Source organism: Chlamydotis macqueenii, chromosome 15 (genome assembly GCF_036417535.1).
Source record: "Chlamydotis macqueenii isolate bChlMac1 chromosome 15, bChlMac1.mat, whole genome shotgun sequence".
In the NCBI taxonomy this organism is placed as follows: Eukaryota; Metazoa; Chordata; class Aves; order Otidiformes; family Otididae; genus Chlamydotis; species Chlamydotis macqueenii.
The window spans coordinates 10,300,047-10,313,146 of NC_141570.1; the positions used below are offsets into that span (position 1 = coordinate 10,300,047).

Genomic DNA, 13,100 nt, shown 5'->3' on the forward strand with positions numbered 1-13,100 from the left:
CAAGTGAGTTTTTTTCAGGCTACTGTAGCTTCATTAATGCCAAGGGTCTGGGTTCAGCAGATTTTAGATCTACTGAGTTTCTTGGCCTGTCAGCAAAGGCATTAGTTTCTGACCTCAGGTACTCACAGTCCTGGTCTTCTAAATTCAGTGATTTAGGAATGTAAACCCTATTGACTTAATCATCAGAACTGGATTAATATTCATTAACCTTCACTGAAGCTCCTATACCTGACCCTTCTGGCAATTTTGAAAATCTCTCTTGAGTATTGCTGTTTAATTTGATACATCAAAATGTGCTTTGTGTTCATAACTTAATGGCTTTCACTTAACAAATGTCAAATCTTGGCTGCTGTTAGTACAGAACACAGTATGCTCTCTTTTGACATGAACTAAGACCACTAATGAAGTGAGGAATACATCCTGAATTAGATTAGACTGTGAAAATTCCAAATCCCTTACCTGTTGATATTTTCTTCAGACAAATATTCTTCCCACAAAAGATTGAAATCAGGTATGAGAATACTCTCTGTAGACATGTACTGTGCTAAAGTTTCCTTTTGTAAGTAATAGATCCCTTTTATGTCTTCTGCAAATCATGCTGAATAAAAAAGGTAATTTCCTTTGCAACTGCAAAAATCATTTACCAGTGGCATTTTACAGGCATTCACCTAACTGAGATGCTCTTTATCTTTCTTCCTTTTAAAATGTCAGGCAGATAAAAGTCTTCTAAATAGCATCCTTTCCTATTTTGATTAATTTTGCATAGTGTTTTCCCAGAAGTATTGATACTTACATAAACCTGAGTTCTGATTCTCTTCTGACTAAGACTTCCCGAAGTCTCTGGATCTTTGCCATCTCAAGCTCAATTTCCTCAGGCATCATTGTTGTTTCAGCCATTGAAATGATGTCAAGTTGATCTGTGTGTGAAAGCATAGAAAATTAATTAAGCTAGTCAAACTGTCTTAACGGGGTTTTTTAGTAATGTAATTTTAATCACAGAGCTATCTGACCATGGGGTAATTAATGCAAGTAGTAAAGAATATTATAGCTGAATGCTACATTGACTGCTGTCTCTATTGTTTTGCTTATTACTTTCAATGTAGTCACTTTGAAGTGAAAGAATCCCCAGGCCAAAGTTGGAGAGGGACTGGAAAGCTGGAGAGGGACTTTTGACAAGTGATAGGACAAGGGGTAATGGCTTTAAACTGGAAGAGGGTAGATTTAGATCAGACATAAGGAAAAAATTATTCACTATGAGGGTGGTGAGGCACTGGCACAGGTTGCCCAGAGGAGTTGTGGATGCCCTGTCGCTGGAAGTGTTCAAGGCCAGGTTGGATGGGGCTTTGAGTGACATGGTCTGGCAGAACGTGTCCCTGCCCAGAGCAGGGGGGTTGGAACAAGGTGATCTTTAAGGTCCCTTCCAACCCAAATCATTCTATGATTCTATGAAAGCGACATTGGTTTTGTTAGTCAGAATCTATCATACCTTCAAGGAATTCCAACCCCCTGCATAAATATAGGTACTGTTCCTTAATTGATATCACTACAAACTTTCAAAGAACAGCCATAGACTGCTACAAAACTCACTGAAAGCAATGACTTGCAACTCTGAAGAGTCTTATCTTGGCACAAGTGCAGACAATGTAAACTGGTGAAGGTTTCCCATCTTTAATTCTTATAACTCTTCATGCCATTCCACCAGCTCAGCTTGACTAACAGCTAAATCCCAGACCCACTAGAGAGGAGCCAAGGATGTGATTAGAAATGATGCAGGGGCTGAGTGTTTCTCACTAGAGGGCTGACATCAGTTGAGGAGACAAACAGCACTTTGTAGTAATTACTTGGCAACTGGTAAGGCTAGAGTCCTTCTATGATTATTTCTCTGTAATTCTTCTAATCCATAAAGAAACAGGGCTATGAACTGTGCTCAGTGAAGGTAGAAGGAACCAATTTATAGAAGTTGGATTTGAGAAGGTGCAACTTGACCTCTGGAAAACCTTATTCCAAGGGTTCACCATATTTGGCCTTCATCTTGAACAAGAATTTAGAGACTGAAAAATAGAGTGCCTGCATGTTTTGGTACCCAAATGGAGACATATTCCTGAAAGCAGGCCTGTTTCAGCTGTATTGGTTTAAAAAAGGAAAATGGAGAGGTCAAAATGTACTCAGCATGATTATGCAGAAAACAGGAGACAAAAAGCATCAGGAAAAAAAAAAAAAAAAGCTGTTCAATTAATTATGAGGAGTTGAATTCCAAAGTTCCTCATGACAGACTAAGCACAAACAGCTGAAAGAATTTCTGACAGAAACTTGGAGTAGGAATGAAACTACAAAATCTCAACAAACACAGTCCCTGCATGAGATTAGTTCACAGAAACCTGTTCTCCCAAAATGGATGCAAAGAAATTCTATAAGATATATATTTTTATATATATAAAATCTATTTTCTTTATATATAAAAGCATATATATATATGTATTTAAAAGTTGTCCTGCTAATACTGTCTGAAAGCTTGGGCTTCACTTCATAATGGAGAAATTGGGCAAATAAATATTAAAAAAAAAATTTTTTTTTTCAAGATAGTAGAATCTTGAGGGGAAAAACAAAGTGACACATTTTGACATCTCTCTCGTGGGAGAACAACCATTTCTCAATAGCTGTTCTTAAAACTCAAATTGCAGAACTAGTTGGTACAGTAAGGCTGTTTTTTGTGTCTGAACACACAACTGCTGCCTCTAGAAGATGGAAATCATTGGGTTTGTTGGGGTATATTTAGTTCAGGTATAGACTAGATGTCCTAAGAAGTGTTGTTCCAGCTCTGTCATCAATGGCTAGCTTCACTGTGTAAAGCGTGATTCTTTTGAAATCCCAGCTATTAACGTAGATGTTGAAATAGAACCTGAAAACCCTTGAAATTCTAGATCTGCTCGAGGAAGGTTGAACACCACTTAAAACGCCTTAAAATGTATCCTGTATCCAGCCCCACTCTTCCCCTCCCCTCACACCCTTATCTGCATGTGTGGGAATGAGGAACCATAGCAAAGTCTTAAACTTTGTAGCAGAGTACCTAACATGCTGTGCTACCACAAACAGATGGGCAGAATTATAATTCAGTATTCACTAGATGTTTATCAGACACCAGTCAAAAGGAACTAGAACAAAGATTCTGTAAGTATACTTTTGCCTCTTGTTTCTTTTTGGGGTTGTGGAGTTATTTTAACTGCTTGCAGCATTGGTGCAGATTTATTTTCCAAATATATTAAGCAGGAGATGGCAAGTTATTCTGATGCTACCATGAACTAAAGCAAATAATAGTGGTAATTAGAAGGATAAGCCACAAATGTATTACACATACATATTATTTTAAAATCAGTTGTCAAGAGCTCAGAACACAGGGGGGAAAAAAAGTAACTATTTTATTTCCACTCTGCAACTCTAGCTGTAAATGTCCCAGTGTTACCCCTTGGATCAGATGAGCTGTCATACTGTCATCTCAATAATTCAGGAGGGAATCATGAACATGCCTTATGCCCCGAGTATGTGCTTAGAGCAAATACAAGAATTAGCGCGACAAACCGTAGTCTAGTCTGACCTCTTGCAGAACAGTCTCAGATTCTCCTCACATCCCACTCAGCGTGTGCTTGAACCAGATAAAATATTTTTGAAAGCTATCCAAAATTATGCAATGTTTTCAAAAGAATTAAAATGTAAGCAAGGCACCATAAGTTCAAAAGTGGAGAGAAATAAATATAGAAACCATAATATATTAGTTCGCAACTTGTCTGCAAACTTAGATATGTAGCTAGAATAATACAGAGATACAAGGAATGATGTCGTTTGTCTTCATAGCAGTACATGTGCTGTGAACAGACTGTAAGGTGATTCATTCTCATAGACATCTCAGACTGGAAGGAGGATTGGCAAGAGCTGGATTAAGGGAACTTTGACAGGAAGAACCAGGCCGGGCAGCTGAAACGGGAAGAAATTTGAAGATGAGGTATAGAGAACTGAGCATGGAGACACTGTGGTGCTGGAAGAGATTAAGAGCCATTTCTAGAGTGGTAGGCATGATCTTCCAAGGAGAAGAGGCTGAAACCGATCCATACTTTATGCATGTTCCCTTGTGCACTATTAAGGGACTACATAATTTTTGCATCAAATCTCCAGCTTTTCTAAACCTTCCTTCCTAACAAGTAAAGACTAAGTGAGCTTCTTTGACAGCTGCCAACTCCCTTTATATAGGTGAGTCCTTAGGTCTCATAACCCCAACACAGCTGCAGTATACCACCACTCTGGCACCCTCTGAAGAGTATGCATTTTTAAGGCAGGCTTTGAGGGGAAAAGGCAGAATTAGAACACCATATTTCCCAGGAATCCTGAAATAGTAGGGCACAGGTGTGAGGACACTCTGGAAATACAAGCCTCTGAAGATGCCACAGGTCAGGATTCCTACCTCACATGTTCACCATTGTGATCCTCATAGATTACCAACCTGTTTGTCTCTGAATTTCTCTTCTAATGTTGTGGATAACTGTTTGGCCTACCCAGCAGCAGATATACTGAAGGATAATTAATTATTTTTCATTAAATGGTTTGAGCTCCTGGGATGTAAACAACTTGGGAAAGAATATGTTAACATTATTAAGCCTTTGAGTAAAGCCTTAGCTCTGTCCCAGTGATGAATGACATCTTTAGTGCTTTGAGACACGATTCTAAACAGCTTCACACAGAAGTCTTAAATTTTCATAAAAGAAAGAAGAAACATTTTATTTTAAGTAGGCATGCATTAGTCAACTGTTTTTTAGCATATATTGTTACTAAGCTCTGTTTCAGGTAATGAGCCAAAATTCAGGAGGCAAAGGTAGAGATTAGTCACAGCCAGTGACAGGATTAAACTATTTTGTCTGCTCTGCACTCTCCAGGATAATTTTCAGTGACAAAGAAACAAGTAAAATATTATTACTGTATGTACAGAAGATACTAGCATGGAAATAATTACTATATAGGAAAAAAAAATTATCAAGCTGTTACATATAATGAGGGGGACTGAAGAAGTAAACCTGAAACTGTTTATGCATATTTTTGCTTCAATATAAATGCAGACTCGTGTAGTTAAACTGGGTATTAACTTAATGATCACATTTCATCCTTAATGTGCCAGGCAGAAATGGAACACTAGCCACCTGTGATGAAAAGCAACAAAAAATAAAAAGCCTATTAAGTCAACAAGTGCAAAGAAAACTTTAAAAGAAGCCTGAACTGATACAGTGAGAAATGGGAGAATGCATTCTACCTGGTGTCAATAGTTTCAGACAAATTGGTAAGGAATGTTGTAAGGAAAAAGTAACTATCAGCAAAAATCCTGCTGATGTCACTTGATGCAACTGTTGTCCACTGAGAAGCTCACTGAGCTCTACAACTATTAGCTGGCTTAATTCTAATTTGGGGGACTTGCTATCATAATCTTTGTAAAAGACAGAGGCGTGGAGAAGGTAGAGTGTATCAGTAAGAGCAATGGTCCCAAACCTATGCTGTAGGAACCCAAACCTATGCCATTGTTATTCTGGTTGTATCCAAATACTAAGCAGCAATCAGATCTCTAGGAACACCAAAAGCAGTATGCAGGCAATTTGCAGTCTAGAGGCAGTACGAGCTGAGTAATGACCTGCTTACGGATACACAGCATGGGTGTGGCAGAGCCAGTAGAAGGTCTGCTGGATGACAGTGTCTCTTCAGGAGAGATACCTTTTTCTTGCTTGTCCGTTGTTTTTGGAAACTGTCAGTCACTCAGACACTTGAAGAGTCATCTCAGTCATTCAGCATCAGAAGAGCGCCAGCGCAGGTAAAGGTTATGGCCCAGCTACTCTGCCACTTTTTTTTTTAATCTTTGATATGGATGAACCATCCTAAATGAGACTCTGTGTTTGTTCAATCCCTGACTGCTGAGAGCTCTTTAAAGGACTGCAGTACAAATCAGTTGCATGGCTTCTCTATGTGGAACCACTCACTCAACAAGGAACCTGGCTGCTCAGCCTACTCAATTACATTGCTTCAGATTAAAAATTATTTTAAGTCATTGTTGTCCTGGATTGGATTTAAACTGAGCAATTTGAGGCCTATTTGCACTCCCTTAAATTGTCCATAAGATAATCCTTGTTAAAATACTATTAATGGCTAAGTCTTGTTTCAAATCTAGGTCAGCACTTCTAGGGCTTTCTCAAGAATTGAGTGAAATTCTCAAATTAATTTTTCTTCACTTAAATATATTAAATACTAATAGAGCAAGGTGCAGCAAGTGCACTCTTAATGCTGTTTCAGGTATCAAAATCAAGACTTTCAAGACCACTATTAGTTGATAAACCAAAGCAGAAGTAAAGAGGAGGCACAGGTTAGAGACGAATGAAAAGAGAAAGGTGGTGCAACTTAAAAACAGCACACTTGATGGAAATTTAAATAGTTGCACAATGCAGAAAAATAAATTGTTATAGTACAAAATATTTCAGATTAAAAAAAATGTAGTTTTCTGTAGTTTGTCACCTGAAGGCATGAATGATGAATGTTGTAGCCAGGCCTTACAGCATACCTTTTACTGTTGCCTCAAAGTATCAGAGGCTCAGAAGTTGGTTTTTTTTCTCTTTGATTTAACCCATCTGTAGCAGGATGCAGTGGGCAGCAACTAACCTGTGCAGAAAAAAACCCAACATCTAATTGATGATTCCCAGTCTAGCCTACTGCAGCATTCTATTACTGTGAATCCTTACAATGACCAAATTTGGCATGTGTGTGGAATGGTATTTATTAAATGTTTTATGCTGGAATTACCATATAAATATAGCTAAACACAATACAAACAGCTGCAATATATTTTGTTCCTGGCTTCCCTAACAAGCTGGCAACATTGTGCAATTTAAAATGGGCAGACTGGGGGAAAGGTGCTATAGGCTAGGACCAGTGTGGAAGCGACCTGTCATGGTGCTCAACACATCCTACTGCTCCTGCAGGTTTGACTGCCTGGGCTCAGGGTTAGCTTGGACGTGGTATGGGTGTCTGGCCTCAGCAGAGGCTCCCCCTCTTTTCTCCCTCCTTTTGCTCAGAAGCAGATTTTAAGCTGAGACTCTGGCCCTTGGCCCTTCCCCCTTCCTTGGGCCTGCCTTGTACTAGGGGTTTGCCTGGAGATCTAGACTGTGGCTGACCCTGGTGGTTGTCACCATACCTGCTCTGCTTTCCTTGCTCAGGTACCACTGGGCTATGCTTTTGCCAGTGAGGACACTGTCCCTGCTTGTCATCTTACGACTCAGCACAGGGCTTGACTACCCTTTTGGAGCTGCCTGCCCTTCCCAACACTGATCATCCACCTACCATTATTAATGGAAATATTCCTCCTGACTGCACAGACCCTTGGAGAAAGGCTTTCTTCACCAGGGTCTCCCTTTTTCTTTTGATGATTTCTGGAGAAATTCCAAAGGAATCTGCATAAATAAAACCCTAGAAACAGAAGTTTCAACTGCAGTGCAGCTCCCAGGTGCACAGGAGGTAATCTTATAGCCCTGAAACAGTGGTTTAAACTAGGCATCAAAGCTTTCAATATTTTTTGCCAGACAGCAGGGCACCTAGAAATTCCAAAGCTGGTTTTTCCCATGCTGCGTGTCTCAGGGTAAACTTCAGGGCTGGCTGATTCCCCTTACAGCTTGGCTTTGCAACAGGCAGCTGTGGAATCTGGCAGCCCTAGGGAACCCCTTTGGCAGGAAGGAACCAGAGATGCACATTGAAAGCTGATTAAATGCCAGGATCTCAGGGAATGTCACAGTCACCAAATATCTCTGCTTCAGAACAGTCACTTGGGGAAGGAGAAAAAGAAGATGGGAAATTTTTCAGATTCATGGGGAACAGTGGTCTATTTACGCTTCCAGTAAACCTGAAATACAAAGTACTGGCCGCCTCAGCTCTGTACTGTGCTGTGTAAAGATCATTTATGTTCTGAGATAACCTGCTAGACTAGAGCAATCCCTTCACATCTGTGGCCTGTTCACCAGCTCCTCAGTCAAGAGAACACAAATTAATGTGTGTAGAGAGACACTCTGGTACAACCGTGTAGAGAAGCACGACATCTCTCTGAGATTATCAAAATGAATTACCACGCATTTAAACTTGCCATTTGTGGGAGGAGAGGAAATCTTGCTTTCATAGTAATGGTTCGAATCCCTGGAAAAAGCAACAGCTGCACTGTTGCAGCATCAGATGCAGTGAAAATATTTTTATTTTGCAACTGGAAAGAATTAAAAATATTTTCTACCTTCCCTTAGGATGATAGCTGCTTTTGCACAGATTGCTTATGGAAATAGATAATTTTGTTGAGGAATCAAAATTAAAATCTTCTGATCGTAGGTCATCTTAATAGCATTAGTAAAGACTAGGAAAGGCACAAGTAACCTAAAAAGACATATTTATTATACAGCAAATACACCAATTTTGGAAGGTTTTGTTTCAAATTTTGCTGAATTCATATGTCAAATTAATCAACCTTTGGAAGGAGTCATATATGGATACTATGATTATTTCTTTTCCTCTGTTCATCTGCCTCTTCTCATTCAGTATTTGACTACCTCTCAGTCTTGTTCAGTATTCAGCACTGAATATTAAATATAATTTTTTCTGAATATATGAAATTACTCTTTCCTGTTTTTTAATAACAAGCTACCATGATTTATAATGAGTATGTGCAGTTTTATGCACAGTTTGAATCTGTTCTAACTTATTTTCTGCTGTCTTTGACTAGTCTGATTAACATTCACTAAGCACATGTAAATAAATTAAAAATGATAAAATAAAACAAAACTGGAGTTTTCTTTTATGCAGAAATCTTAGCAGTAAGTCCTACACCATATAGACTCTTTAGGGAAAAAAGCAGCCAGGCTGAGGGGATAGGAAAGTGTGGAGATTATTAGCTTCGCAGGTCCCTTCTAATCCAAGGCTCATTGAAGTCAACAGGAGTCTCTCACTTCAGCCTTTTGTTTTTTTTTTTTTTGCATGTATCATGTATAACTTGCCCTTCCAGGCATGCAGCTATTTCTGCCTTTGAAGGAGAAGAGTAAGTTTGAAAAAGTCTTAGAAGTTCAGACTTGACTTTTCAGAAATCTGTAGAAATCAGTTGGTATTCTCTAAAACTGGCTAACAACCTGATGAATTTTGTGGAGCTGGGCTGTGGTATGCTAGCCTTTGGTCAATGCTGAGGGGAAAAAAAAGAATGCTAGAAAAAAAGCAAAACAGTAAGAAAGAACTGACATTCATAATTTTGTTGATTTCAACAGAATTTGAATGAGTCTTTGAACCACTACATGGTAACAAAAAAACCACTATTGCTAAAAACCATTGAGATCATTCTGTTTGCCATATAATTTCCTTGCAAGCTATATTAAATCATCCGATGTGACTGGAGATGGCTCTGTTCAAACAGTCAGCTGTGGTCTGAGTGCAATAGCACAATTATAATATTGGGATTTATTTTGTCCAGGCCACGAATACTTTTTTTTTTATCACAGAGTTACAGTTTAGATATATTACAACCTGAGTTTCCACTTCAGAAGTCTCACACTCTACCATATGACTGAATTTTAAACTTCGATAAGCAGAGAATATAAAAAGCCGTATGTGCAGTTGCCCACTGCGCTTCCAGAATCACTGTCCTGTCTGTTCCATATCTAAGAGCCTCTTATAAAAAGATTCTCCTATTTGCTTATCCTGTACTTTCTTGTTCTTACCTTCAAGCTTTGACCTTTTATTTTTCATTATTTACCTTTGCAAAAAGTCTGTTAGCAGCAGTCTATTCTTTTCCATTTCAGGCTCTTGCACACTGTGGTCTCACTGATACTTCTCTTGAAATATAAACGCCAGATTCACAGTGCTGAATATTAACTCCTTCCTGTAACTCTCAAAGTCCTTTTGGTTTCTACATTATCATACTCAAAGTATTGCACACAATGACTCATTTCAGATCTGATGTAAGATAGTGCCTGTACCTTCCTGGTGCCCAAATGAGATTCTTAGTTGCTTGGTATCTTTTATGCTGTACTTCTGTAGATGGTAGTAGTATTGCACTGAAGAAAGGCTGGTTTAAAAACTGAAGCTGAAAGAGATCCTGCTTTGAGTTTTCTAATTCAACTACATATTCCCAAGCAGAAATAGACATTCAGGTAGTAAAACTAATTGCTAATTAAGGACCGTCTTCAGTACTTTGCTAAGTAGAAGTTTTATGGTTAAATGATGGTTCCAACTTTCTATTTTAGGGACCATTTTCTGCCCTTGTTCCCTATTCAAAGATACGTATCAGCACAAGTCCATAATGATAAGATCCATAAAGATCTTGCCTCTCAAAAAAAGCATCAATTAAACTGTCTTGTTTGTTATCCTGAGAAATTTATAAGCAGTAATTATTCTTGGCTTTGTCTTTTGTCAATTTATGGCAGTTCCAATTTCCTAAATGGGTAATTATGCAACCCTTTAATCTTATACTTCCCTTGGGGAAAATGATCTCTCTAGTCTAAGAAACTGCTCTGTGTTCAGAAGACTTCATTTCGGTTGTAATGAAAAAACAGCTCATCTCTCAATAGTTGTTCATCCTTCTCTGACAATGAAGACCCTGTGGATCTGCACCAGTCTGGAGGTCTGGTAGAAATCTAATGTGATGTATTGGACAATGTACCTTAAAATCTATACCGCCACCTTGTATTTGGATGATAAATTCAATTTGTTCTATCTTGCACTTAAGCTTTCAGATTTCAGAATTCTCTTGACTTTTGATGCTGTCAAAATTGTGGTACTTATCTACTTGTGAAGATAAAGATTTTGGTAGCTAAGAGGAAAGGATCAAAGACAGGGGAAAGGACTGTTTATGTGAAATGATAATGGCTGGTGTAAAATTAAGTAGAGGTAAAGAATAAGCTTAGGCTGGCAACTAGTAACTATCTAAAGCAATAATATTCTGAAGCAGTCTTTCAAGTAGGGTATTGAGGGAGAGGAACCAAAGGGTTTCAAACTAAGATCAGAACATAGGGATCTTTAAAGGGTATGGCCTCACTTTGTGCAGAAAAAAAACCAGAGAGGTCCTGTGAATAAGCTCAGGTATTGTATGATTCTCTGCAGTTGCAGGAGGATGGACTCAGGAAGTACAAAAGATTAATTTGACCATTATGTGAGGATTTACTCTTTAAGGTAGGATTTAGCTTTTTGAGGTCCAGGGTCCTCTGCTGTCAGATATTGCCCACACAAAGATTCCAGACTCTTTCTCCATGTTTGACATCATAGGATCCATCTTGTCAAATTAAACCATCACTTCAAGATAGTGCACCATGTCTGCTTTCATATTCTTCCATCTGGATCTAAGGGTGTTTGCTTATGCAAGGAACTGATTCAGTACGATAGGACAATTTGCTACCTAATTATCTGTAACTAGAATAATTTCATTTCTAGCTGTAAATCTATACATAAATTGGTGCTGGTTTATAGCACTATAATGATTTACATGTAGGTTTTTTCTACCACTGAGAGTTCTACTAGCTTTCTCTATTTTCATATCATGTCTTTGATCTGTGACTCACAACACCCCGGATAGTCCCCTAAACAGTCAATTTTAGGGGGAGAGGGGGGACTTTTCCTCAATAGTACTCCCTCTGGCAGCAGTTTAAAAGGTAATATAGATCATATTTACAGATCAGGAAACAGAATTTCAGCATTCACAGTGATAAATGCCTAAGGAGTCAGAACTTCAATATTGAACTAAATGTTTCTTTGAAAATATAAGAATAATATAACTTCCTATGAAAGTCTTCTTGTAAACAATGAAATAAAAAGCCCCAAGCCTGATTTGATTGTGCTGTAATATTAAGTCAAAAATACAGGGTTTTTTTTAAATGTAATTGAAATTTGCAGGAAGTGGTTCTGATGTAAGTAAATTTAGGGCATGCAGATTTATGTCCACTAACATAAATCACCCTAATGACACTCACAGATTGCATCTTGAAAACCCTTAGGGGTTTTGACACTCCAATTACAGGGCTCAACCTTGCTACTTAGAAGTTGATTTTAAGACTGTGTCTAGGCAATTTGCATGCCCCAGCCAATTTCCATTACAGTCAACGATAACAAGGTTGCACACATCTTTTCAGCCTGTTAGAGGGCAAATGCATAAAAATGAGGAAAACAGAATAATGAAAATAGCAAAGGCAGTTTGGAATTAATGTCTTTTTATAAAATCCTTTTTAAACTCAAGTCACATAGAATAAGAAATCCCAGAGACATTATTCATGGATTCACATGTGATTCTCCACTCAGCTGAAACAGATTTCTCTGTTCTAATATAAATTGCATTTCTGACTTGAGACAATTTTCAAATATGCAGATTCTAAATCTGGCAGGTTTAACTTTTTTTTTCTTATGGTGGCTGTGATAAGGTCACTCTAGCTTACACCTTCAGATGCAAGCTGGTCTGCGAGTCACTGCTCAGTAGCCAGCTTAGTATCATCTCAGTACAGTTCCTATCACATCAGACATAAAAATCTAGCAGTACAGAGTGTCTTTAATGGTGTCTCATATACTGATAGAGTGGAAAAAGGACTTGCTCACATACAGAAATTTTTCAGAGCAATTACAGCACATCGGAAGGGCATCATAGGACTGGGGTGATCATTTCAGACTTCAGTTTCCAGCATCCCCAGTGCCTGAACTGAGCCACAAACTCTCTTCAAGACTAGTACAGTCCATTTGCAAAACAGCCTGTGGTCTCTCATCCAGCCATTTTTGTTTCGTATAAAGAAGGATTAAGTGGTTTCGAGTGGGATTTTAAAAAGAGCTGTCCATATAAATAGGTCTGCAGAGAATTATGACAGACTTAACAAAGTACTGTAATTGAATTGTGCAAGAACATTTTCCAGACTTCCTACTGTTATTTCCAATTTTAAATAAACTCTAGTTTGGGTATCAGTACCACATTCCCTGTTGCCAGATGCTCTGACAACAGGATTTTTCACACGTTTGCCTGGTGGCTTTAGGTGAGGTGTGAAAGCAATTTCCCCAGACCACATTATATGTCAGTCTGAAACTAAGCA

At 38.4% G+C, this 13,100-nt stretch overlaps 1 protein-coding gene across 1 annotated transcript in view; it reads right to left on the reverse strand.

Annotated features, from left to right (window-relative positions):
- The window catches only part of BMERB1 (bMERB domain containing 1), a 51,673-nt gene that overhangs the window by 24,963 nt on the left and 13,610 nt on the right, over nucleotides 1–13,100 (reverse strand). The window contains exon 2 of the mRNA XM_086759912.1: nucleotides 794–917. Coding sequence (XP_086616038.1) covers nucleotides 794–917 — 124 coding nt within the window. The remainder of the gene's footprint in view (nucleotides 1–793; nucleotides 918–13,100) is intronic.